Genomic DNA, 27397 nt, shown 5'->3' with positions numbered 1-27397 from the left:
CCAGATTGAAGGAATATCCATGAAAGTCTTGAGGAAAGGAAAGGAAGAATTCTATACGACAAAGTACAGCACCATACACCCATTAGGCTAACTCAGTGAAAGAAGAATCATCATAAAGACCCCACCTGAGGAATGAAATAGCTTTAGGAAGGAGCAAGAGAATACAGGAATGAGGAAGATGCAACAGAAATTCCCAGGGATAATGTGGAACCACAGAAAAGAGGACAGATTATTGGACTAATTAGTCTCATGAATCAGCCAACTCTGCTGCATGGTATTTTTCTAACTCTCTCATCCATACACAGTTGGCTATTCTTCACCCGTCTCCTCCGTCAAACCTTATTTTTTCAGACTTATCTCTGGCTAACTTACTCTTTATTTCCTATGAAGCCACTCCTGGAACTCTTCACAAAGCTCAGTGTGTTATTTGAAGCATAACAGCTAGGAATTGGTATTTTAGGGAAGTATTACTGTTAGTCAAGAGTCGTACAGATGGGAAGTAAATGAATTCAAGAACTCCAGGGACACAACAAGAATGCAGGAAGAAAGTTAAGCTATGGGGAATAACACCACTAAAAAGGAGGAAAATGATATCCGGGACAAAAAGTCAACATTAGAAAGACCCTTCTGTTTTTTTCATTTACTCCTCCCTGACCTGGAAGAGGCTAAGGTATAGACAGCTCTATAAACTTCCTATTTCTGATTTTATTTTCATAGCACCTAAAATAAATCGGACATTTTCCTGTGGGTTTGGACCATTGGGAATTTGCTTCTCTACTCCTTCCTTTGCTTTTGTGGCGGGAGCCCAGGGCAACTGGGCTCCTTTGCACCAGTTTTCAGTATTCCCAGATGTGCAGTAATACTAACCACACTCTCAGGGTCGTTTAGAAGTTTAACTAACAGATAACAGCAAAACATTCTTCAACTATTACATTAGGTGGTAGAGAGATACTGACTAAATATTAGCCCACTGGTAAATTGCTATAATGATTATTTAGCTGAAAGCAATATTCCACAACTTTGTGAAAAGGAAATGCAATAAGAACCTCATTCTTTAAACACTCCCATAGCTCAAACAAAACAGAGGTCCAGGAGAAATTTTTGAGAGCAGTTTCTTGAACAAAGCTAATTTTCCTTTTAAAGGAGTATGTTTTCTTTTCTTCTGAGAAAAGATACCACATCTCTTTCCTGCCTGCTCCCCTAAACAAGGTTAAATACATTACGAGAGTAGTCCTCTCATTATCTCCTCATCTGGCAGCAAAGCCGAATGTAAGTAATTTAAGCATAAAGGTGTTTTAGCTGAACATTTAAGAAGCAACTTGGATTGAGGGGAAAAAAAACCCCCACAACTTAGAGCTGTCTCCTATTTTGACAATAACTAGTTATGTGATCTTGAGTAAATAATGGAACTTTTAAAAACATTTTTATTGATTTATAATCATTTTACAATGTTGTATCAAATTCCAGTGTAGAGCACAATTTTTCAGTTATACATGAACATATATATATTCATTGTCACATTTTTTTCTCCGTGAGCTACCATAAGATCTTGTATATATTCCCCTGTGCTATACAGTATAATCTTGTTTATCTATTCTACAATTTTGAAATCCCAGTCTATCCCTTCCCACCCCCTGCCCCCTTGGCAACCACAAGTTTGTATTCTATGTCTGTGAGTCTATTTCTGTTTTATATTTATGCTTTGTTTGTGGGGTTTTTTTTTTTAGATTCCACATATGAGTGATTTCATATGGTATTTTTCTTTCTCTTCCTGGCTTACTTCACTTAGAATGACATTCTCCAGGAGCATCCATGTTGCTGCAAATGGTGTTATGTTGTCGGTTTTTATGGCTGAGTAATATTCCATTGTATAAATATACCACATCTTCTTTATCCAGTCATCCAATAATGTAACTTTTATGTGCCCTCAATACTCCTTCTCTAATGATTCTCTAGCCTTTACCATCTTCTGGCATCAGATTACTGCATAATCCTATTCTGTTATGAGACATGAAAAATATCATATGGTGATCTGAGATGGTCTTTTAAAAAATAATAACAAAATAACTCAGAAATATTTCTCAGATCAGTTGCAAGATGACTCTCATCTTCTCCAATGAACTTCTAGGAGTGATGGAATTTTAGTTTCACTTTGTCGTATTTTTATTCATTTTCCTTTTCACTGGCCTGAACTGTGGGCAACTGCTTTAATTGGACAAATGTGTTGTTGTAACAATTTGCATGAATCAACTTCGCTTGGTCTTATATTCTACTCATGTCTTGGTCATGTTCTAACAGCTTCAAGGTCTAACTCCAAATACCTTCATAGTGAGAAACACACGCCTAAGCAAAGCACACAAGACTGAAAATTTAAGTTCCATTGTTGCTGTTGTAAAGCTTTGAAGTCTGTTGCACCAGTGTTTTATAGAGAGTTAGAGTGGCATGGTTGAATGGATATCCATTGGCTCCCTTGCTGGTGGTCTTGGCTGACAGATAAAAGAGTGAATTGGTCTTGAAACATCCTTCCAATTCCTAAAAGTCATTTCTCCTGTCACGACTGAGGGGCAATAAAGAAGGACATTTTTAGAAAATGAAGAGAGCATAAGGGGAAAGAGGAACCCAGGTTATCACCTACCCTGTGCTTCTACACTGCGCCTGTCTGTCTGGTTTTACACATATCTTCATGACATAAAGTTGAAAAAGAAAGAAAAGTATCCTTGGGGAAGAAAATATTTTTTAAATGTACAGGGTATAAGTTAGGATTTAATCAACAGTTTAGAGCATCAGTAAAATTAAGAGAGATAACTTAGGCCCTTTTTTTTTTACTAGACAGGAGTAATGATTTATGCCTCCATCCTGTCTTAGAGAGGTTTTGGGAGGATTAATGGGCTAACGTTTGTAAAGCTCTTTAAGCTCCTCATATGGGGGTACAACATAAACACAAGGTGAAAAATGATAGCAAACTCTGTACTGAGTTGAACTCCTGAGACTAAAGTTCTGGAAATGAGATGATGCATGTCAAGATGGTTAGTCTCTGCACTCCAATGCCAAAAGAGCCTTGGTTTGTTGTCACACATATTTCAAATACTGTTTAAAATAGTACTTCATAGTATTAGTAAGCATTTCTACATTTCCTAATCACAATGGCCCTTGCCCTTGTGATGATCATTTTTAGTTTTTATTCATCAAATGAGAGAATGCTTATTATCTCTATTTTATAGAGGAAAAATTAAGATGTGAAAATTGCAAAGGCATCAGTGATGACTCACATGAAATCACTGGTTTGGTATTACTGGATTATGGCCTGGATTAGGATTCAGGAGACTGGGCTGCCATCTGACTCTGGTTGTGTGGTCCTGGGTGAGTCATTTAATTTATCAGAGACTTGGTTTTCTCTTCTTTGGAGTAAGGAGGTTGAGCTAGTCAAATGATCTGAGGTACCATCTTGTGATGAAATTCTACAACCTGTTAAGTACTTCTTGAGTATTTAGCAACTGTAAGGCATTGACTATGTTGCTGTGAAGGTCATACAAAAAACAACAACAACAACAACAAAAACCTTCAGGACAGTTCCTACTCTTAACACTTTAATATTCTTAAAATAATAATGAAATACCTCACTCATCTATTAGAATGGCAAAAATTTGGAACACACAACACCAAATGCTGGCAAAGATATGGAGAAATAAGAGTTCTCATTTATTGCTGGTAGGAGTGCAAAGTGGTACTGGAACTTTGGGAGACAGTTTGGGAGTTTCTTACAAAACTAAACATACTCTTTCCATATGATCCAGCATCATACTCCTGGGAATTTACCCAAAGGAGCTGAAAAGGTATGTTCACAGAAGAACCTGCATATATGGATGTTTACAGCAGCTTTATTCATAATTGCCAAAACTTGGAAGCAACCAAGATGTCCTACAGTACATGAATGAGTTAATAAACTATGGTACATCCAGACAATGGAGTATTTTTCAGTGCTAAAAAAGAAATGGGTTTTCAAGCCATGAAAAGACATGGAGGAATCTTAAATGCATATTCCTAAGTGATAGAAGCCAATCTGAAAGGACTACATACTATGATTTCAACCACATGACATTCTGGAAAATGCAGAACTATGGAGAGTAAAAAGACCAGTGGTAGCCAGAAGCTGAGGCGGTAGGTGGGGGATGAGGAATGAATAGGCGGAGCACAGAGAATTTTTAGGGCAGTGAAATTACTCGGTATGATGTTGAACACATGTCATTATGTCCAAGCCCATAGACTGTACAAACCAAGAATGAACTGGAACATAAACTATGGACTTTGGGCTTATGATGTGTCAATGTAGGTTCATCTGTTGTAATAAATGCACTGCTCTGGTAGGGGATGTTGATAATAGGGGAGGAATGCATGTTTGGGGGCAGGGAGAATATGGGAAATCTCTGTGTCTTTCACCCACTTTTGCTGTGAAACTAAAACTGCTCTAAAAATCTTAATTTAACAAAGTTTACACTCCAGTTTGTTGACAAGATACTTCAATTTAGACCTACATACACTTGAATAACTTTTAAATAAGCACACAAAACAACACCGAAACGTCTTCAATCACTTACGTTCAGGCCTCCACATATACATTTGCTGTTCTATCCCCAATCCCTCTCCTTCAATTCAGATCTCAATTTAGAGTCACTCACTAGAGAACTTCCTTGCCTCTCCCCACGAGAACCTACCTGCCCCTCCTGAGAAATGTCCCATGTCCTTCCCAAGCTCACTGTGTTAACTTTTATCAAAGCACATGCCATACTTAATTCTACTCACCTGTTGACTTGTTTATATCCCCCTTTAGAACACCATTCCTTGGAGGAGGACAGTGGGTGGTGGTTCACCACAATGTCTCCAATGCCCATTACAGGGCTTGACATAACTGTTTGCTTAAGAGAAAATTGTTGAACAAATCAAACATATCTCTACTTATGCTCCCCAAATAATCTTGAACTGGCTTTTCTTTTTAGGTACCAGAACCCCTCAATCCTTACACATATTCTATTACTTTCAATGCCTTTCATTGAAGGTTCTCTTCCTTATTTAAAGGGAACTGTGGGCTCATGCAGAGGTAATAGCATTCCAGGGAGAGAGGGGTTCTTGTCAGGAATGAAGCCTGAGGAGGCCTGAGGAGGCCTCCTCCCTCTTCCTCACCCTTACCAGCAAAGCAGTTCCCCAATCCTGTCATCTCTGACCCTAAAGTCTCTCTTAAATCCAGCTTCCTCCCTTCTGCTGTAACTGCAATGAGTATTTCAAGCTTCCAAGATGTATCTCCCAAGTTACAGAATAAGCTACCTTTTCACGGGGCTTTCTTCTTCCACGCTGACGGACACAGCTCTGAAAGATCACTCTACTGTAGTTCCCTGTGGATGCCCTTGGTGAATGAGAAAAGTGTAGGCTCCTTGGCTTGCTTTCAGCCTCATCTGACGTTAGATATAGGTACCCCTAATGTTTCAGTATCAATAAACAATTTGCTATCCCATGTATATGGTCTACTTGCTCATCCCTGAATTTTAATAAAACTAAAATAAATCTAAATTTTCAATTCCTTTTTGTATGAGTCTGAAATGTTTGTACAAGGAGTCACTTATAGAATTTCTCAGAGCGTTGGAAAATGAAAACTCCCTCCTTAAGAATAAGCAGACATAGAAAAACCAACAAACACTATAGTTCAAAAGCGGGCCCAATTTGAGGACTCAAAGTAATAAACTAATAGACTTGTTTTGAAATAGAACTAATGCAAAAAAAAATCTTAGAAAACTTTAATACATTTCTCGAAATATGCACAAAGATACTGCATCCATGGTGCTGAGGTAGGCACTGTTGAAGGTGGAACAAATTAAGATCAGCAAATATTGTGCAAAAATGAAAACCTTCAGCTGAAATAAAAATGGCAATGAAGACAACAAACTACAAAATTAGGTATTGCAGAAACAGAAAACAACCTTGAGAATTCTACCAGAAGTCCCTAGATAAAGAAGTGAAAATAAGAATAGATTTCTGAGTTCAGGGGACTCAATATGCACTAAATAGGACTTTTAAAAGGAAGGAACCAAACATAGAAAGAACTTGTGATAATCAAATAGTAAGTAAAACTTTTCTGGTCTAAAGCAGGATTTAAGTTTTCAAAATCAATTAGGACTCACCAAATTCTCTGCAAAAGAAATGAAGAGACCAACAGCCAGTCACATACATAGTAACTCTGTTTTTCACATATAAGTGTGTATTTTTTCACATACAAGTGAAAAACAGTTACTACATGGCAACAAAAATCAGACTTTTTTATAACTACACATGTCAAAAGAACTGTTAGCAGTTTTGATGGCAAAAGATTATACTCCCCACAACAAAATTTTATATTCAGCCAAACTATTGTTTATATGTGAGATCAAGAACAAAAATTTTTCAGACATGCAAGGGTTTGTAGAATATACTAGAAATGTACTTTTACTATAAAAATTATTAGAAGACAGTCCATTGGCAATGCTAAGGATAATTTTTTAAAATGGAAAACCATGGTATAAAAAAACTGATGTTGAACAATAAAATAAGTATCATAAAGAATTAATTCTGAATTATTTTTCGTATTCTTATAAAATAAATGCAATTGTCAAAAGAAATTATTAAAAGTATGAGAAAGAATGTAATTATATTAATAAAACAATAATATTAGATAATAATTAAATCCAAGATTATAGCAACAAAAATAGAGGAGAACAGAAAATGTAGGAAAAAAGCAAGTTAATTTGTCATTTTAAAAGTAGCATCAATAAGAGATTGATTCATTCTTGATATTGTAAATAAAGGAAATATTTTTTAATAACCTTCCAATTCACTAGAGTAAAAATGAACAAAACAATATGACTTGTAGCAAAATATTTAAACAAAATATTTAAACAGTGCAAGCTTCATGAAGTGTAAGTGCCTGCCACATAGTAGGTGTCCAATAAATATTTATTGAATGAATAAGTGACTGAATGTGATGAGATGAAAGATCAGCAATCTTAATCAAGAACATAAATGTGAATGGGCTTAATGTTCTTATTAAAAGATACAGACTTTAAGATTTGATCAGAATTCAACTGATAAGAAATTCACCTAAAATAAAATGCTAAAAATAACAAAAGGATAGGCAAGGATATATTAAGCCTTTAGATATATCATGAAGGACTTCAAGACACATTAAGAGGTAAGAAAGGACTAAGGTTAGGACTCTGTAGGGTCTCTGATTAGCTCTGTTAGATTCAGAACCTCCATATCTTCAACCTGGTTTTTAATTTCAACCAAGAGTTTTCTGTCTTCCACTTCTTACAGACCTGTACATTTGCTTGTCAGCACTGCACCGGTGACTGATAGGCATATTTATTTCTACTTTTAAGTCAACCAAGTCCTGATGAAACAAACAAAAAATATATACATTCATGTTACCTGTGCCACCATCCTGACTGAAATTCATAACTAGGAAGACCTTTTCTTTTCCATTTACTCAGCATCTCTATTCAAATTATAATGATATTACAATGTTAGAAAGAAAATGGGTATGAAGAGAAAGTTGGTTAGTGTGGTACCAAAGGAAATAAATTGCAACTTTGGTTCAAAAAAATGCCTTTGACTTTTTGAAGCATTATTTCAATGAAGTAAACATGAATCTTGGTATATAAAGTTGGCTATATATCAGAAATTTTGTGTTAAACCAAAAGTATTGTTTAGAGGAATTAAATGGCATCTAAAATTGAATAAATTTACTGAGGGAAAAAGATGGATATTGCAGAACGACAGAATGCTAGTGTTAAAGGGAATTCTTTCAATCCAAAAACCTAAATTTACAAATAAAGACTATCAAGCAAAGAGAAGAGATATTAATTACTGAGATTACACAGCTGAAATCTTAGATCATGATATTCCCAACTAACAGAACCTAGTGAGAGTACTCAATAAATACCATCAATTGGTAAATCATCAAAGAATGATGTGGCAGAATTACAGGAAAATGAAAGACAATTCAAAATGAACATTAAAAAAAAAAGAAATTTTATTTGTTTCCTTAAATGAAGGTCTAATTGTGTGTGTGTGTGCGCATGCGCGCGTTTACCTGTGTAGAGCAACAATCTGTGAGAAATAAGATGTAGATAAAAAGGATTGTTTAAAAAAAAGGGTCAGGAAGACAGAAAGTGGGGAAAAAATGTCCTCCAAATAACTGCTTTGTCATCTTGCGCAAAAGCTGAAAAGTAGCCTACCGTGGAAACCCATCTTCAATAATCCAGGACCTGGTTTTCCACAGTCCAGAAGAGCTCTCTTGTGCACAAGTCAAAGGGCAAACTTAGGACATCTACGACTATCTCCTTTTTTTTCTGGTCTTGAGGAGGAAAACAATTCTCTTGTGGTCTCACCTTCATGGTAATAAGTCAATGATCCAACTAACAGATAATTCAGTTCCTAAAGATCATACAACCAATTCTGAAGTAATTGAAACCCATGGAATCTTCTTTGTTTACTATTTATCTATTTACTTTATCTATTTGCCCTATTATATTAAAAATAAATGTTTTTTTTAAAAGGACAAGTTTATGCTATAGTAATTATAAGGTTGACAGCTGAAATACATTGAGTTCTTACTAAGTAGGCTCTATAGTAAGCAGTTTTCATATATATCATCTTATTTAATACTCAGAGCCACTCTGTGAGGTAAGTGTTATTATCATGCCTGTTTTTAAGATGAGAAACTTGGCTTTAAGAAAAATTATGGATTAGAAATAGGTAGAGCCAGGCGGCGAGGGTATAGCCCAGTGGTAGAGCACATGCTTAGCATGTACAAGGCCCTGGGTTCAGTCCCTAGTACCTCCATTAAAAAACAAACAAACAAACCTACCTAATTACCCCCTACCCCTCCTCTCACAAAAAAAGAAATAGGTAGAGCCAGGATAAACTCAAGCATCTTGAACCCACATGCATAAGCCTCTACACTATGGTGGATCTCTTTTATCTAAGTGGAGGGCATGGAGACACCTTTTCAATTCTGTTCTCTCAGCTTCTTCCTAATTTGAGTTTATTACAATTAAAATGACATTTAAGTAATGTTAAGAAATCAAGTAGGAATAAAAATATTTATCACTGGTTTCACAGCCTAAATACAGTTCTGTCTGGTTTTCTAGGCAGCAATGAACTAAGGATGGGTGACATCTCTCCCTCATCTTTCTAGATTAGCATCAAAGCCTTTTACTTCCATGAATCTGGTTGACCTGATAGCACTAATACAAACAACCTTATGAAATCAGAATATGGCTATCTCTTTGCATCTTCAATTCAGGGGCACAATGCCCCACTTTAGGAATCATTCAGCATCTTCTCCTAGAAAAAGTTGCACTCAGAAAGAATTAGGCCTTTGTTCTTTCATTTTCTTGTACGTTCAAAAGCTACACTGGGACTGCCTATAAAAATTTACTGTGGGTCTTCCCACTACCCCTAGATAGTAGTGTGAATAACATTTATTTAAATCTATCTTTGAATTTCAAGCTTCACCCAGCAAATTTTTTTTTAAGAAGGCAGTTCTGGATTGTATCCAATTACTTAAAATTACTTCCAAAGAAGTGTTAGGTGATGAATTTTTTTTTCATATGTGGTGGGGAAAAATATCTGATAAAAGCTAATTTCAGTACTTTCTTTTGATGAACACACATGGTTAACATAATAGCTTTTAAAAAAATCTATTTAAGACACATATAAAGGATTAAATCTTGTCTGAGGGCTGTTGATTTTGAAAGCATTTTACATGCTTTTGTTAGAGCCAGATTGAATTACTGTAATTCTTTGTTTGCAGTTTTGCCAACAGCATCATTACAAAGTTTGTAATGGCTCCAGGACACAGCAGCAGAGATGATCCTGGACCTGTAGGAACCATGGCCTCCTTTCTCATATCTCAAAACTTCCAACATACTGTCTCCTGTCTTTCAACCTTATCTCCTTAAAAATGTAGGTTTTGAAGGACACAGGAAGTATGATTATTTATGGTGCCATCTGAGATTGATTATAGTGGACATGGGAAATTCCCTCTAAATATCTTGGCTAGATTGGTCCTATTTTTATTCCTGGAAATTACACAGTGAGATTTGGGGAAATATTTCTAAAGCATGTGAACCATGCTTAGCTCTTATTTATCTCTTTATTTCATAAAAGTACATTAGTGATATTGTTTTTTCAGTCATTACTAAGTAATGCTGCACATTTCACAGTTAATTTGAACTTCTGTTCCTACTCTAAAATTTTTAATTTCCAAGATTCAAAAGATTGACTCGCTGACTTCCTTTGTTGGAGGGGTGGTCATTAAAAAGACAAGACCACTGGTTTGACCTTCAAGCTGGACCCAGCCAGCTGGAGGCTCCTCATCCCCTTTCCTGTCATTAGAATTTGCATTCTGCTTGCTTTCCTTGCTCTTAGAAGCTGCCCCAAGGACACAGCCTTGAGATAATAGTGAAGTGATGAGACAGTCTGGACTGTGTACATGACTGAGCCCAGTTCAGGCCTCTGTATAAACGTTTTAAATTCTGGTGGGTGTAGATATCTACTTGTCTTGTGGCTGCCCACGACAAGACTCCTAAATTCCCTTTCCTATTAAGACTGACACCTACAATCTGGAGTGGTCTGCTTCTTTCTTTGGTCTCTCCCTGCCCACTGCCTATGGGGGTTGGCTTCAGATTACACCTGGGAAGCTCCTGAGGAGGTTACGCTCCAACATTCTCTACTCGCTGTTCAAGTAATCGGAAATGGGATGAGGAACAATAGACTAAGCTACCAGTTAATGAATTTTTCTCTTTCCAGAAATAGATCTTTGACCCAGGGACTACCAATTCTACAAAATAGTGGAAGATTCTGGAATAGACTTTCTAGATTTGACTATTGGCTTTATCACTTACCTTAATGTATGTATGTATGATGTATAACTTTGATATATGACCTTGAGTAACTAACTTCAATTTTCCCTGCCTCAGTTTCCTTATCCATAAATAGGGGATAATTAAACCATCTGCCTCCAGATGGTAATGAGGATTAAATAAGTGAATGCAAGTAAAAAACACTTAGAAATTGTAATGCATATCTTATGAGTACTTGATAAGTACTAGTTGTCAATGTTACAGTTATTAAAAGAACATTTTGTTCCTCCAACTGCAATTTTAACATGGCCTTCTTTCCTTAAAGGAGATGTAGATGGTACGCATTCCCATGTTTATGATAATTTTTGTAATCTAGAGCAGGGTCAGGAAACTAAGGTCTGTGGGCCAAATCTTGCCTACTGGCTGCTTTTGTGAACAGTTTTGTAAATTCGTTTTATTGAACACACTATATTTATTCATTTACATATTGTCTGTGGCTGCTTTTACGCTACAACAGCAGAGCTGAATAATTGTGAGAGACTATATTACCTGGCCTATTACAGAAAATGTTTGCCAACCTTTAATTTAGAATAAAATAAGGTTCCAATGTTTATTTAAGGGTCAGCAAATGATAGAATGGGAAAATACTGAAATTTGAATCCGAAGACCATGGCTTTTGCTCTGTCTCTGCTGCTGGTTGCTGTGTGGATTCAAACAAGTCATAATAATTTTCCATATCTCAAACTCTTCATTTATAAAAATAAATGACATACATAAGAAGGTGATCACAATTTCCAACTTAATAGTGTAAGGTTTAAGTTAGTAACATGCATAAAAGTGCTTGGTCAAATTTTAATTAAGCATATGAGGGACACTGGTGATTGAGGAGGTTACCAAATCTATCATACTCATTGTTCTCAGTGACTGAGCCTCTTGGCTGGTCTAAATTTGCCCTTCTCAGACTGGTTCTGGGCCCAGTCCAGTGCTACAGCTTCTTTTAGCTGGTAATGGATAATTTCTCCCTAATTTGAGTCTTTAGAATAATGAATTTGGTTATGTGAAATAAGGAACAAATGATTAAGTAATTATTTTCTTTTCTCTCTGAAGGGTCATCGTTGAATAGTAACACTTTTCAGCCAATGGCATTGGAGCTGCACACGCATAGCTCTAAGGGGCCTTTGCCAGCTGGCCTCATTAATCTCTGATGTGCCCTCCACATTCTGTTATTACGGTGTGTTCACTCCTTGACAATTTTACATTTCTGTCCCAGGGCTCTTAGATTCACACCTTTCTGTCTCTCCCATCCTGGGCTTTGACTTTCTTAGGTAGAATTTTGCTATGTGTCTAATCTCACATTTATCACACTTACTGCCTTAAAGAAAAAGAATATATTCCACCATTGCTTTTTCTTTTTTTCTGAAGACTTAAGATCCTGATCGTCTCTCTCATCCCAGACCAAGCTCTGAGGAGGAAACAGTTGTGTCTACAAAGCAATGGATTTTCCTTTCTATATGCAGCACCCTCCCTCCTAGTTCTCCTGGGTGGTGCTCTGTGGCTTATCTATCATTACTCTGGGTGTCATAGAAAGACATTCATTCTGTTCAAAGCCTGAGATTTTAAAGGAGAATCATAAAGCTAAACCCTGTGGATAAAGCCTGTCTTCTGTGTGACCAATGACAGCAGAAAACATTTGGGAACCCATGAGAAGAGGTGGAACATGACAAAGAGTTTCTTACACATAAAGGTTTTTAATAACTCTCTTATCTGAGCAGTTTTATCACTTAGAAAGGCAGAGGGTGTCGGGTTTTTGGATTTGTGATAAGTAAAAAAGTTTTGATTCTGCATGTGCCCATTACCAATTATGATTTTGACAAGTTATTAACATTATATGACAATATTACTATAAAGACAAAAATCTGGTTTCTTCCAATGAATGTGGTACTATACAGAACACTTAACTAATCATACACTAAGAGCTAAAGCGTTAATAGCTCAGAAATATTTAAAATTCTGACTAGGGAAGACATTTATTCCAGCAGACATGCATAAAGCTTTCTTTTAAAAAAAAGTGCTGTCATGCTACATCCACTTAGCTTATCTGATCAAACTCCTAATGTTCAAAACTTTACAAGGGAAGAGTTTCAGGTCATAAAGAAAAATCATCAGAGCTCCATAATATCAAAAAGTTTGAAAAGTTTCAATTTAAAAAGTAACAGATGGCAAAGAAATGTACAAAAATGTAAAACAAAAACACAAATATTTTCATCTCCCCAGATCTTTAATCACTCACTACAGCCATTTGTTATTCTGGCCAAATTGCTGAAGATTGTGACTGATAAACCCATTACAAAGAAATAATGACATAATTCTGTCCTGCTCTTCCCTTTGAGTCACCTGGAATGGAAGGGAATTCAGTAAATATCAATAAGTATCAATTTTGCATAGTAGTTCAGAGAATGGGCTTTAGAGTCAGACAGCTCTGGATTTAAAACCTAATTCTACTGCCTATTATGCATGGCCTTGGACACACCAAACTTAACCTCCAAATGCCTGTTTCCATATTTGCAAAATTGGGATCCTAATACCAACCTCGTAAGTTGCTATTACATTAAATGAGATATGGATATATTCACAATGGACTGTTACACAAGTGTCAAAATAAGTGAATTACAGCCACTTTCAATGACATAAATAAATCTTGGCATTATAATGTTAAATGAAAAAGAAGTCCTAAAAGATAACATACAGCATGACTACCTCTAATAAATTTTAAAAAACAGATAAAATAAAAAAATTCCTTCCTGCCAGAGGAAAGCAAGGGAATAAAGAACATGGGGTTCAGGATCATGATTACCTTAGGTAAGGATAGCAGGGGATGGAAGAGGGCTGGGGACACCTTTGGTGAGGTATATTTTACATTACCATCAAGGTCCTACTGATTGTTTGGGGTCTGAAAGTCTCTATTTTATTATTTTTAAAATGGTTAAATAAATAAGAGTGGGATATAAAAGTAGTTAGTTTAATAAACAGTGACACTGAAAACAAAAAATGCTCTAAGAAAAAAATATCTTTGAAGAAAAGAAAGAAAATAGCAAAAAGCATGTGATAATCTCTGGTACTTTTGAAACAAAAATTCTGTATTTTCAGGCAGTAAGATGCACATGGTAAACAATGAATTAGGTATAGCGATTGTTCTACCAGCGGCTAGGAAGTGTGAGTTAGCAAATGACTAGAACTCCTAGGAATTAGCTAATGATTTGGAAGCCTAGAGAATTCTCAGTCTTTCTCTCTCACTGTGCATGAAATGATATTGATAGAACTGTACAAACGTCAAGCATAAAGCTCAAGTTTTTTGGTGGCATCAGCAAAAGTAATGCAGAACTGCTCATGCTTCCATTTATAGTAATAGTGAATGTGTAAAAAAAAAAACATGCTTTTAATTATCTATATATGAGAGATACTAGTAGGTAAGTAGATATATAAATAATTGTAATAACAAGCTCCCTGCTATTGTTTCTAAGCATTATGTAACATCTTTGGGCTTAAGAGATTTCTATCCTTTATGAATGCATTATTACATAAAGTAGAAATAATGATTTGCATATGTGAGCTCATAACCATGCAAGATAAATATTACCAGCATTCCATTTTATAGATGAAGAAATTGAGGCATGAGGGATCAGACAAGAAATATGATGGTCACACAACTGACTGGGGCCATTAACCAGTTCACTAAAGCTGCAACATAGATATTACAGAGAAAAAATACATTTCACAACATCCAGCCTACTGACGACCAGGATGCTTTACAAGGTACATGTTAAGTTCAAAAAACACAGAGGGAAATAGCTGAAGACTCCATCTCCCAGCAATGGGGGTTAGGGTGAAACAAGCAGAGGTCAAATAACAAATCATCTGGATGTTAGATTTTACACAGTAAAACCCATTTATGTTGGCAAGAGACTTTTTAACTTCCAGTTTGGTCTTGTCAATTCAATGGCAGACAAGGAGTTCAGCCAAAACAATACGTAGCTGTGTAATACTGACAGTTTATTGGGAAGTATTGTGATCTTACCTTGGAGGGGGTGCCTCCTCCCGGGCTCTGCAGGTGAGCAAGGTGAGCCTGCCTGTCTGACTGAGGGAGGGTGAACTACATGAGACTAAATTCACTGATAGGTTGCCGGAAGACTGCAGGGCTGAGGTGTAAGCTGAGTAAAATCTGGTCCTACAGTGCTTGGAGAAGAAACAGTTGCTGGGTCCCAGGAAGTTCTTTCCTTCTTGGTTTTCCCTTTTCTCCTCTTTCAGACTTTTGTGCCAGATGGTTTCTTGCCACCAAATTCAGGTTCTACAACCCCAAAGCCTCAGGCTGACACCAGCTGGAGCACAAGTAACCACTGCATTGACGGGAGGGTTCAAGCAGCACAGGCTAGTGTGGCCAATAAGAGCAAACATCTGAATTTTAAGCTGCTTTTGAATAGATATTGTGTAAATCAGGGAATAAATAAGGGGAACGCTTCTTCTTCATGGACATACAGTAAATACGCACGTGGCTGTGTTGCTAACGCTGGCATTTTTCTCCAGTGGAAAATGCCTGTCATGTAGGAACCTCTTTGACTTTCGTTCATCCCTCCAGAAGTAGTTGATTCTTTCATATGTAAAAATGTTTCCTTTCATGAGCATTAATGGTCTTCAATTAAATGATGTGCTTTTATATCAATTTACGGAAGTATTTTTAGCCATATTATTTATAGAACATTTAGGTCTGCCTTTCAAAGTCCTCAGTAATCTTTAGTGTTTGCTCGTCTGCTTTTAATTTAGCAAAGCCCTCCTTCAACAGGCATTGCACAAAGCACCCAAGCAGCAGAGACTTCCCCTACACAACGTGTATTTGATATGCTTAACGCTCGTCATTATACACACACAGACGCTGGCGCGTAAGAAATGTGGAGGGTGTCTATAAATTCAAGGAAACATTTAAGTGCACAGTGATACATAGATACACGGGTATAATCCTTTATGTACTTGATAAATATTTCATCCCGACCATAAAGAAAGCTTTTTATCAACTTTGATTGTTTTTTTATTACCTTAAAGTATTGCAGTTGTTTCTCAGCATTCATTGTTCCTTCCTTTTCTTGTCTCAGACAGGAATTGAAGATGAAAAGCTCTGTATCTCTCAGCCACCCTTTCAGTTCTTTGATCCTGACCTCCAGCTGCCCCACCAGGCTTCCGCTTTCAGGAGAGAGCAGGTCACGTGGGCCCGACCCACTGGGCCCTGCCATTGTGTCCTGGAGCTTCTCTCCTAGGGTTTTCTAATGCAGCAGATTAAAAACAAAAAACAAAAACACCACCAACAAAAAACAAAAGACAAAAACGAAGATTAGCTGAGGTACCAAAAACAGATCACAGTTTGGCTGCTAACAAGAGCCACCTGGACTGTGGCACCTGCTACCTCACGACTGACCTTCAGTTCAGTTTAGCTCATTGTTCCACTTAGGATTCGAGTCTTGAGCCATACGTGTTGTTCTGACTACCACTACAGGCTTCAGAAGACCTCATTCATTTATAATTTCCTCTAACAGTAAGGAGATTTGACCCAAAAGTTCACCATGGTCACTGATAAAAATTCATTGAAATTCTCATGACAGGAGTTTACAGTAAAAAAAAAAAATCTCTGCATAAAATTTTCAGGAGATAGAAGTATGAGTTTAATCAATATACTAAAGAGGCCAAGAGTAGACTGTGTATGGAGAATTATATTCCTCTTTTTTGTTTTGTTTTATTTTCTGAAGTATAATTCCCCAAACCTTACAACTGAGGGTTGGTAAGAAGGGGTAGCCTCCTTGGTGCTGATTTTTTACCTGATTTTGAAATTGTTCAACCCTTAATTCTTCCCACGTTGCATTTGTAGGTGCTAGACTTTCTAAAACATGTGCTAAAATAAGTCTCAGACCTCTATGCTAGAAGCCTTCTTAGATTAATCACTATGGCATGAAGGTGCAGTCAGGGAAGGCTTTTTTCTTCTTTTTGGTGGAAAACATTCTTTTTGGAGAAACAGGAGGAGTTACTCTATAATGATGAATTTAACCTACAAAAATAAGCTTTAAAACACTAATAAAATTAAGTCAACAAACATTCATCTGCTGTGTAGTGTTCTATAAATAGTATCTTTAGGAGATCGTAACAGAAAAATAGCCTTTCTTGGCAACTCCCTTGTATTTTCATGGTGCAAATATTGATAATTTGAAGACCCTCAGTGGGATCCAGATTTAGCTATTGTTTTTATGCTGTAACAAAAGTAGCAGCAGGAGGTGAAATCAATGCCCTTGGAGGGTAGGGTCACAAAAAAGAATTTATTGCCACTTTTTTGTTCTGGAACAGTTTGCAATCATAAATTCTTCATAAACAGAATACTTCAGAGAATGGTCCGTCTTCATAAATATACGACAGAGGACATCAATTTCATTTAATTCACAATTTGTGTCAGCACAGCAGATGCCAATGCCTGCCTTGATAGGGTTGTTTAATATGCAATTGAGACAGAGTAATATGCAGCACAGGGGACAAAATTTCACAGATTAAACTGTACGCACCACTGACATTTCATTCTAATGTATTTCCATTCCACACTGTTCACCTTAGATGAAAGTAATATTAAAAACCATATCCCTCTATTTTACTATTGTTAGAAGTTAAAATCCTTGTCTTTAAATTTTTTTCATGCCAATTAAAATGTAATCAAGCCAATTAAAGCAGTATGCCTGGTGGTGCCAAGTGTGGCCCAGGTTTTGTTAAAATCTTCCCTCCACCATTCTCTCTCCAGAAATCATCACAAAACTGCATATTGTATTCAAATGATATTTTTGTTAAAATGGCAACCACTTTTAAGGGATCTGGCTCCTAAAGGATAGCTAAATATTCTATTTCTTTTTTTATCACTGATTTACAAGTTTTGTTTAGGAAGGAATATACATGATATACTTTGAACAATTTTCAAAAGAGATTAGTGCTAATTATTTATCAAATTAGAAAATAGATTAAACAGTATAGACAGACTATCGCTTTACCTATCACGCACATAAAATTGCTGCTTTCATCTCTTTAGTAAACAGTCTTTTAAAATGTCAGACACTAAGCATGGTTCTCCTGTATGAGATCAGTGAATTCTGTAGAATTTAGTAGGTTCTGATTTCAATCACCATATTATAAAAGGAAAGCCATTAATTACTATGGAAAAGTAATGTAACAATAGGTCAGAGTAAAAACTTTTAACATTTTAAGTTACTTTGCACAACTGCAGAGTGTAGTGAATTTAGATGAGAAAGCAAGGATTTAAACTTGGAGTTGTTTAATCACCTAGATTAAGCATGGTGTAAACTGAACACTGGCAGTCCTCCAAGTCATCAAGGTACATGGAGAGCTTTTTATTCAAAATATTCTTTGAGTATTATTTCTTTAAAAGTTAAAAAAAGAAAGGCAGGAATGGGAAAGCATGCAAAATCATGTTCCGTAACTGACACCACCCATACTTAGCTGTTATCATTAATCATTTAAGTAATTGACAAATTTAGCTTACCCTTGATTTGAAGTGAAGGCAATTCAGGAGAGAAGTTGATGAAAAAACACAGTTTAACTTCTCTCTCTCAGCTGTCTTCCAACAAAAGGACAGTACCGTCTTCTGCACAGTGCCATCCTGGTCTCTGGGTAACAGAATCTCTATATTGCCTTTTTGCCAGATTCTTGCATCTCAGTCTTTGGCTGAGACCCAGCCCATCATTGCGTGAAATGAATTACATGAAACTTTTTTTTTTTTTGGCTTTTGTTAAAAGTGAGCTGGAAATTGAGGCACTAAACAGAGGCCGATTTAATTCTGCTATTCAGATTTGGGTCAAATTTGCATCTTTGTTTTGGTGGCTTTAGTGTGACTTGAAAGCTGTAGTGACAACTCCACTTTTCGTCTGAGGGTACAGTAAATAGTTAAACAGTGGAAGTCTCCAACATGTACCTTCAGAATAAATTCTATTAATGTTCATTCAAGCATGACAGTCGGTGTATATCAGATATACTGTATTATAGTTGACTTGGTGCATACCCATAATACATGGCATATTTTACTTACTTTTTTATGTATTAAATAACCAAAATTATGAAAATCTGAGAGGATACAAGCTCAGAGTGAAAAAAAAAATCAACAGCAGAGGAAAAGCAGTGTTCCCCCCCCCCCATAATAGCATGAATAGCTTGTTTGAAATGTAGGTAGTGAATTGAAAGAGAGAGATATTTGTGCCTCAAATTAGAAATCAGACAGATAGGGTACTTCACTACACAAAAAATGTACACATAACCTACAAACAGTAATAAAAATGCAAATACCCCAAGCAGTTCCCATTTTTCATTAATTGAATCCACTTTTTCAAGGAGATCATTTGGTAGTAAAACGCCACCTTTCTTCAAAGCTTCAACCTTACTAAGCAGCTCCGTCTTTTTCAGGTCCCTGATGGACATTTCCACGCTGTATCTCTAAAACAGGAAGAGAAAAAAGATCATTAGGGAAAGAGGTGTTCTCAGAAAATCTATGAGCAGAGTTAGTAAGGCTCAAGGGTGTTAAAAGTTTTTGTTTCCAATAAAATTTATGGGGAGGCTAAACTAAGAACCTTGAGTAGTTGAGGAAAATTGCTGAAAACAGCTTAAAAATATATATATTTATATACATTACATAAACACAAACATCCAAGGTATTCCATTTGGTTGACTAAGATGTATGTCTTTTTAAACTAAAGTTTGCACACACATTTGATTTTTATTTCAAAATATTCCAAACGGAAAAATACCTGGTCTAGGGGGATTTAATATTGCAATTAGTTTTGGTCAACAATTGACTCTGGAGTACTGCCTGTCACTCATCTCTGTCCCCTCAAAGGACCAGTCTCAGAGTGATACAAATAAGACAGCCCCCCAAAATTGTGTAACTTCCTCCTTATCCTGTAAGCCCCCTGAATTCTCAGTTAACATTTTTTTTCTTTTACTAAAAATTCTGTGTGGGCTTGGAGAGGTACATAACAGGTACATATAAGAGGAAAAAGAAAACCAGTGCTTTGAGAATGGTTACAAATCTATGCTTCCTTGTTGACTACTGTCAAATGTTCCCAAACATCACAATCAATTTATAGAACCTTCCCCCAATATACACTGTACTCTAACAAACTGACCAAGTGAGTCTCTACTAAAAGATGTTTTGCTAGCAATAATGTAAATGTATTTAATACAACAGTTACTATGGTGATTCTCTTCAAATAACTCTATTTGGATAACTTCATAGTTAGAAGGCCCTATCTTACGGACAGCTATGGATGTGGATGTATCTTTTGAATGTGCATATAAAAACACCTCTGAGTAGAAAAACTAGATTCTGGTTAAAGTATTAAACATATTTTACAGTTTTAGCACATTTCTAAGTATATAATGGCAATCCATAAACTTCTTTCTTCAAGGCATAAAAGCTAGGTCACTGAGATACATGGTCGTATTGCACCATTGTCCTAACTGAGCTAAGATGAGCACCTTATCAGATCTAATAAGAAAAGCTTTTGTCTGGACAAAGTAGGAAATCAGCAGGTTCAAAACATGCCCAAACACTTGGGTGGTTTTATTCGCCTTGATAGCATGATATTATATAAGATCCCAAACTGAAATACAATTGGAGGCAGCTTAAAGGAAAAGGTGTGAAATCCCTGTTTTGGTTAATAGGTCCTCAGCATTTTCATGCATATGTTTGCATACTTTTCATTTCCTATTTTAATCTTTCATTTACACTAAACATGCACATCATTTGTATTATGTAAACTTCTCCAAATGTTAGTCATTTGTGGATCACAGAACAAAATGTTTTAAATGAGGTGATTTAAAACATTTCATAGTATTAATGAATGTTGATCAGGGTGTCAGAGTATCCAAAATTACATGAATATGCATAATGAAAAAAATCAAGGGTTGCTTTGGAGCGCTTTCAGAATTTGGCCTGTGATACACAGGAATTTGGATTGCATTTTCTAATGGCAGGCAATTACCAGGACCACGTTACTCCAACGCTTAAAAGACACACTGTCCACTCATGTTTTCCAGACTCAACACTCAACAAGCATTCTAGAAACCTCAATGGTGTTTTATTTATCAGAGTGTTGACTGGAGGAGAGGGCAGTCTTCCTTATGTAATCAGATTCCCATCTAAAGATGACGTTGCTGACAAATATTTACATAATTAATTTGAGAAGGCTTCTTTGACATCATATTGGGGGAACTAGCGTTTCAGGCAAGCAGGAGAATCCTATTCAGATCTTTTGCTTATGTCACGTGCATTAATCGATGGAGTCCTCCAGCTGTGCCACCCGGGAGTGGCCTCAACCAGTTATCACTCTCACTTGCAACGAGCTCATCCCCCCATCTTTACCCCAACTTTGAATGGCAACTACACAGATGAGTCAAGAAAGGCAACAGTTTAGATGTGTCTCATAAAAATCACCGTCTTGTAAAAATAAAAATATAAAAAGGAATTTAATCTTAGCTATAATAAAATAATTTTCTCTGTGAAATCTAGTACCAGTAGTCGCTGAAACCACTATTGTGAAGGTTATTACATTAAGAAAACGTGTTTTTATGTATGCTCTCTGCCTGCGTCACCACGTAACCTCCTGGATCAACAGCTTGATGAAAGATGTGACTGATGGACAATGATTTCAAACTATAAAAGCTAAGACAATCCAGTTAGTTGTTGGATGTATTGGTATGTGCATGAAAGGTACTGGAATGTCATGTAATTTAAGATTGAAATTTAAGATGAAAATACTTATTTTAATTTTGAAGCACTCCGAGGGTTGAATTTGATATAATATAGGGCCTCAAGCTGTATATGTAATCATGCCAGGAGGGTTATGGGTTTCTGTTGATGCTAGTATCTTTTCGCTTTTCTCTCCAACATTTTCAGAAACGTTAGAGACAATCAACTCTTATTGGTTCTTGGTCATCCTATCGGGTAAGGCTACTTTAGCCTGTGGTGAGAAAATAATTTAATCTTCATATTTATTCCAGCCATAGCAGTAAGTGAGCAGAGGCTGGCCCATTGTGTCCTGTAGTCTAGGGATGCTATGATATAGACTACTCTTCAATAGCCAAAAATGAGATTAACAAAGTTAAAGTCAGATGGCTTTTCTTGAGTACTAAGGTAAATAAGCATCTGCTATTTAATTTCCCCACAGCACCTGCTGTGGGCCTCTCTGTCTAGTCAAAAATAAAATATACTCTATTGAAAGGGCATATTTACATTATTAAGTGTATTTGCTTGGCCAATTCAATTTTGACTAATGAAGCCTCCTAATAGATCTGTGAATGATCTAAATTAAAGACACAGGCCACTCCTATTCTAAATGCCACTCTTGTGCGTATATAGAGATATACAAAGAAAACTTTAAAAACAGAGTTAAAAATAACCACAAACACTAGCTCATTTTAAAAACTAAGAATTAAAGAAGTTTTTAGAAAATTTTCATTCAGTGCCTACTTTTTAAAAGCGTAAATGCTAAAACTGAATTATAAAATGAAGCCAGCAAAAACAGGATTTCTGAAGTAAATATAATTAGAAATGCATGAAGACTTGATTGAGATAACTTTTTTGACAGTTATGCTAAAGGCTTTTTTTCCCCTCCTAAAACCTTTTTTTTTTTGTTAAAAATCACACCGAAAATTCTGCCCAAATGGGGACTGGAACAATGCCTTGAAACAGTGTTAATTGTCACCATGGAAACCAGAAGAATAAGCCATTTTGAAACTGGTATAGAAGGCACACATTGAGCAACTCAAGCATTTTTCTGCCTCCCTCAATGTTAAAGAACAAGATGCCTTGTCACTGTGAGGTCAGAGAAAGAAAGCATCATGAAAGGGTTGTCGATGCTCACTGTCTAGTAAATAAAAAATAAAAAATAAACTGCATACAGCTAATGCTGTAAGACTACCCAGTGAATCTTTTTGAAATAGAAAGATCATCAAAAGATGGCCAGGATTGGGGGATGGATTCCACCTAAGCAAAACTTCAGGGCTATATTATGTGAACCTTGCCCCCAAAGCTCCCTGGGAATTCTGCTGTTGTAATAAAACTTCAGAAGAGGAAAGAAAAAAGGCAGCATGATGGAATTCAAAATAATGCTCTAAAAGCACACAGAGAGATTAAGACATCCATTGTAAGACTTTTGTATGGTGCTTCTGTTGGTTATGCTGAAAAGAGACCAGACATTGCTGAGCGGAGAGGGAAGTTTTGGCTACGAGAAATACGAGAATTAAACCAAAGAATTTTCTTGATTATTAGAATAGGGCTGTCAGATTCTGTCTTTAGGGTTTGAGTATTTACATCTTATACCATATTTTAACTGGGCTTCATGTGACTTTATATTAGGAAGAGCTAAAACAAGGAAAATGACCTGGTTATTAGAATAACAGTGTGAGTATCTTTCCCAGTGTAAAGTAATACAGCAAACACCTGTATGTCTAACATAATCCCCTTTCCCATAAACACACAACAGATAGACAGACAAACAGAGAAAATAAAATGTATTATCTGTCAACAAAAAAACATACGCTAGGAACATACCAAAACATCAAACCACTGGCAAAATTATGTGTGAAAATATGCATTTTTGCACAAAAAAAGCAGAGATGTGTCTGCCTATGACTCCCGTATTGTGTTTTCAGGCTAGTGTTTGCCCTCCTCATGTGAGACTTCATGGTGGCCCCTCAGCAAGTCCATGCCTAATGCCATTCAGTGGTGAACAAAGAGTCTTTTTATAGGAAAGTCCAGGGTCCATAGCTCAGCTGTACATGCCGAGTGCAGGAATCTGCTAGAGGCCAGTGTCCCCTTTGCAGCAGCTCTTGTGCTGCCCCTTTTTCAGAAACACCAGTGTCCAGCATCTCACAATACATGCGATGTTTCACATGGAGCCAATATCACCAACACTTCAGTTAGATGGTCAAGACTGAAGAAGAGGGTTCAAGCCCAAGACAAATAATAGTCTTTATTTCTTGCAAACTCCTTGTATTTTACCACTAGCAATTTATGGTGAATAATTGCACAGAGAAATTATAAAGACTCCTACAATTGTCCTTGTAAATTAATAATAGGCTTTCTTGATTGGGATAAATCTGCTGCTGAGCCTTTAGAAAAATTAAAAAGTGCAATGTCATTTAAAATTGCCAGAACTCACACAGCAAATTACATCTGAGGTTAGGAATTGAGTTTTCCCCCCTCTTCTAGCTTATTCCATTTGCATGATCTGGAAATCACATTACATTGGCCATGTATTGTTAATTGGACATAGATTGCATTATCTTTAATATAAATCAAACTACAAATATGAAAATGAATTGCAAATTCCCTAATAGAAGATCATAAAACAATCTTTTTTAAAGTATCTCCCATTAATAATTTAATTCCAATTATATCACTCAGAAAACTTAAGTAGGAAACCTGGCAACTTATTTCTCCAATCATTTCTTTTACATAACAAATATCTAAGCCTTTTAAAATAAATACCCAGAGCAAAATTCACTGTTACAGAAGAAAATAAAAATAACAATAACTGAAAACTTTTTAATGCCGATTTCATGTAAAATACAGCATAGGAACACCAAACCTGCCCTGCCTGTCTCGCCCCTTCCCTACCCAGGTCAAGGGTGAGAAAAAGTCCCCTAAAGAACAGATTTACTAATTTTAAGAACTATTGTAATCATACTTTCTGAAATTATAAAATTGATTATTATTTTTCTATTTATTTCTTAAAAGGTTCTCTAGCCCCTTAAATTTTTCTATACATTTGATATCTTTCCGAAGCCTTTGCATGCCCTTTAATGAGTTTATATTAAATATTTAATACTGTTTAGGGCATATCCACTACTACCAAAAACAGTTATATTCCCAGCAGTCCCACTGTTTCAGGCAGAGGACTTGATTGATCCTCCTAGCCTGAATTGAGTAGAATGAAAAGAAGCAGTTGGAAAATAGCTGCAATCATTTAATGCAGATGACCTCTGACAGCCTCGCAGCTCTTCTATCTGAACAGAAATTTGCATGGGGTCTCTGTGCAGAGGAACAATGTAACCTAAATGGTAGACAATCTTTATTCTAATGAAGTGGGTGTCAAGGTCAATGTAAAACTGCAATGATAAATGGTGCACCACTAGGCAAGAGAAGTTGCATAGGCATTGTAGTGCTTTCACATTAATTGAAGACTGAAATGCACTGCATGAAAAGCACAAGCCTCTCTTTTCACCATAATGTGTTAATGCGCCAATGCCGAAATGATTTCTTCAAGATGTTTGCCTGTTGACATGTATCTTATTGTAAAAATAACACAGATATGGCACAAAAATGGACATTTTTAGAATTTAGCTTTTCCCCTGAATATAATTACAAAAATCTAAACAAAATATCCTCAAACAACATTCTGACACCTAATGTAATTCTTTTGATCCCCCTTCCTTTTCTTTTTCTATTTAGACCTGTCCTTAATTAGTTTCAACCAGCAACCTTTTATAGAACCCTTCCTTGGGTACTTTCATACTGAGCGAACTGTAAAAAAGGACCGAGGAGAGGAGAATCATTCACTTTCCCCCTTCCTTCTAAGTTTTCTGCTTAGTCTGCAGTTAAGATCTTCAGGTGTTGTTTGTCCTGAATGAAAAATAATGAAAAGCCCATGGTTTGCAAAAGAAAATAACTGTGTTTTAGTGTGAAAACTAGAAAACTATAATCTGATTGCTTGACATTGCCAAAATGGCTAGACAGCAATAATTACACCGTTTCTTCAGTTGATCCAGCAATTTTGTGGCAGTCAATATTTTTCTTTATATGAAAATAAGGACAGTAAGCTGCTTTTTAAAAATCCTGATCTACTTAAGCCTGTAAAGGGGACATTGTTTGCTAATACACTCATTAGCAACCAAGCATTTTAAGTTCATCAATTAAACAGGAAATAGAGTTGCACCATTAGTCACAATTTGCTAAAATACTGATAAGAGCATACTACTAACCATTTGAGAAACATTTCTAGGCTCAATCTATAATATGTTATAAATTGGATGCATTTTTATGGTTGACAGTTTTTCTAATTCCAGTAGACTCTGTAGTACAGCCACCCACTACAAATAGATTTTAATAACGGAATTACAGTTATACTAGTCAGAGATGGCCTGTAGGTCTTTCAGTCTGCAGTATTGGTGAGTAGAAGGCTATTGGCATGATTTACTATAAAATTAAATGTTATCACTGGTTTGCAACTCTGATGTAAAAACAGTCTCAAATAGAAATCAACATTCTTGAAATGGTAAGTCAGAGAAAAAAAATTTCAACATGGAGGATAGTGAAAAAGAAAAAAAAGTTACTGATGAAACTGTTTAAAAAACTGTACAGCTTCATCTGTGTGTGATTTGTCAGGTCTGAAGCTTTGACGTGCCCAAGGGGCAGACCCCAGCGGGGAGTAGGCTGCCGAGCTAAATAGCTGTGAAAGAAGTCTTAATGTAGGATGGAATTCAAACTAACCTTGACATGACCTCGGGAAAAATATGCAAAAAGTAAAATGAATGCACTCTGCAAGATACATCCTAATTTTGTGGTGGAGCTGGTTAGTTTTACAAACATAACTGAGACCTTAAAAGAAAAATAGAAAGCTAGTAAAGGGGGAAAACTTTGGAATTCAGGCAAAAGAAAAAAAAATAAGCAAGCATGATGTGTTACGGTGAAGGCATGTGAACCATTTGGAAAGAATCCAAATAAAAACCCACACCGAACAATATTGTTGTCAGCCTGTCTATTCAGGAAAATTGTTTTTTTTTTAGGTTGAATATAAATGACACAAAGCCAAGATTACATCATTGCATTACAAAGTCTGTTGTGGCTTTTAGCTGAACAAGCCTCATGGATCTATTGGTTTACGACAGTAACTCAGTGAGGAGGTTTTAATGTGTAATTTTTCCTCCAGTGTCAATAAAAAGTAGAGGAATTTAAGAAAGAATATCATGGGCACTTTCTAGTCTCTTTCTTGCTTTTGATCTGTATTTGATAAGCCAAACTCAAAACTTAATTGATGCACTGAGTCTTGATCTGGCTTTATTATAAATTTTGCCTGTTCGGAAGTGATTGGCTTAGGAGGAAGGCATTTGTTCTAGCTCCCCAGCCAAGAACCAGCTAACTCACTGGATATATGGAAATTTTAATTGAGTGTCAACCTGTGTAGAAATTCAATCCTATTACCTTCTCAATGCAATTTGTAGCACTACCAGTTATTTACTACACTACTAACCAGATTTTAAACATAATTAAATTGCTAAGAACATACATCCCAAATCTAATGACTTAAATCCCTACAGCAAGGATGTGAATTTCTGGATCGGGTATATATATGCTTCTATTAGATTTTCATAAGCATAAAGTAAGCAGAAGTATGCAATCATTTAGAATTACAAAGTAC

The 27397-nt window shown here is 36.2% G+C and overlaps 1 protein-coding gene across 4 annotated transcripts in view; it reads right to left on the bottom strand.

Moving 5' to 3' along the window:
- The window catches only part of AKAP6 (A-kinase anchoring protein 6), a 466205-nt gene that overhangs the window by 49418 nt on the left and 389390 nt on the right, over positions 1-27397 (bottom strand). For all 4 annotated transcript variants that reach the window (XM_006191269.3, XM_014564808.2, XM_014564809.2 and 1 more), the window contains 2 exons: positions 19266-19412; positions 15980-16204 (listed from right to left, as the gene is read on the bottom strand). In XM_006191269.3, the coding sequence (XP_006191331.1) occupies positions 15980-16204; positions 19266-19412 (372 nt within the window). The remainder of the gene's footprint in view (positions 1-15979; positions 16205-19265; positions 19413-27397) is intronic.

The sequence above is a fragment of the Camelus ferus genome, chromosome 6 (genome assembly GCF_009834535.1).
Source record: "Camelus ferus isolate YT-003-E chromosome 6, BCGSAC_Cfer_1.0, whole genome shotgun sequence".
Taxonomy (NCBI): domain Eukaryota; kingdom Metazoa; phylum Chordata; class Mammalia; order Artiodactyla; family Camelidae; genus Camelus; species Camelus ferus.
This window is presented reverse-complemented; position numbering and strand designations above follow the sequence as displayed.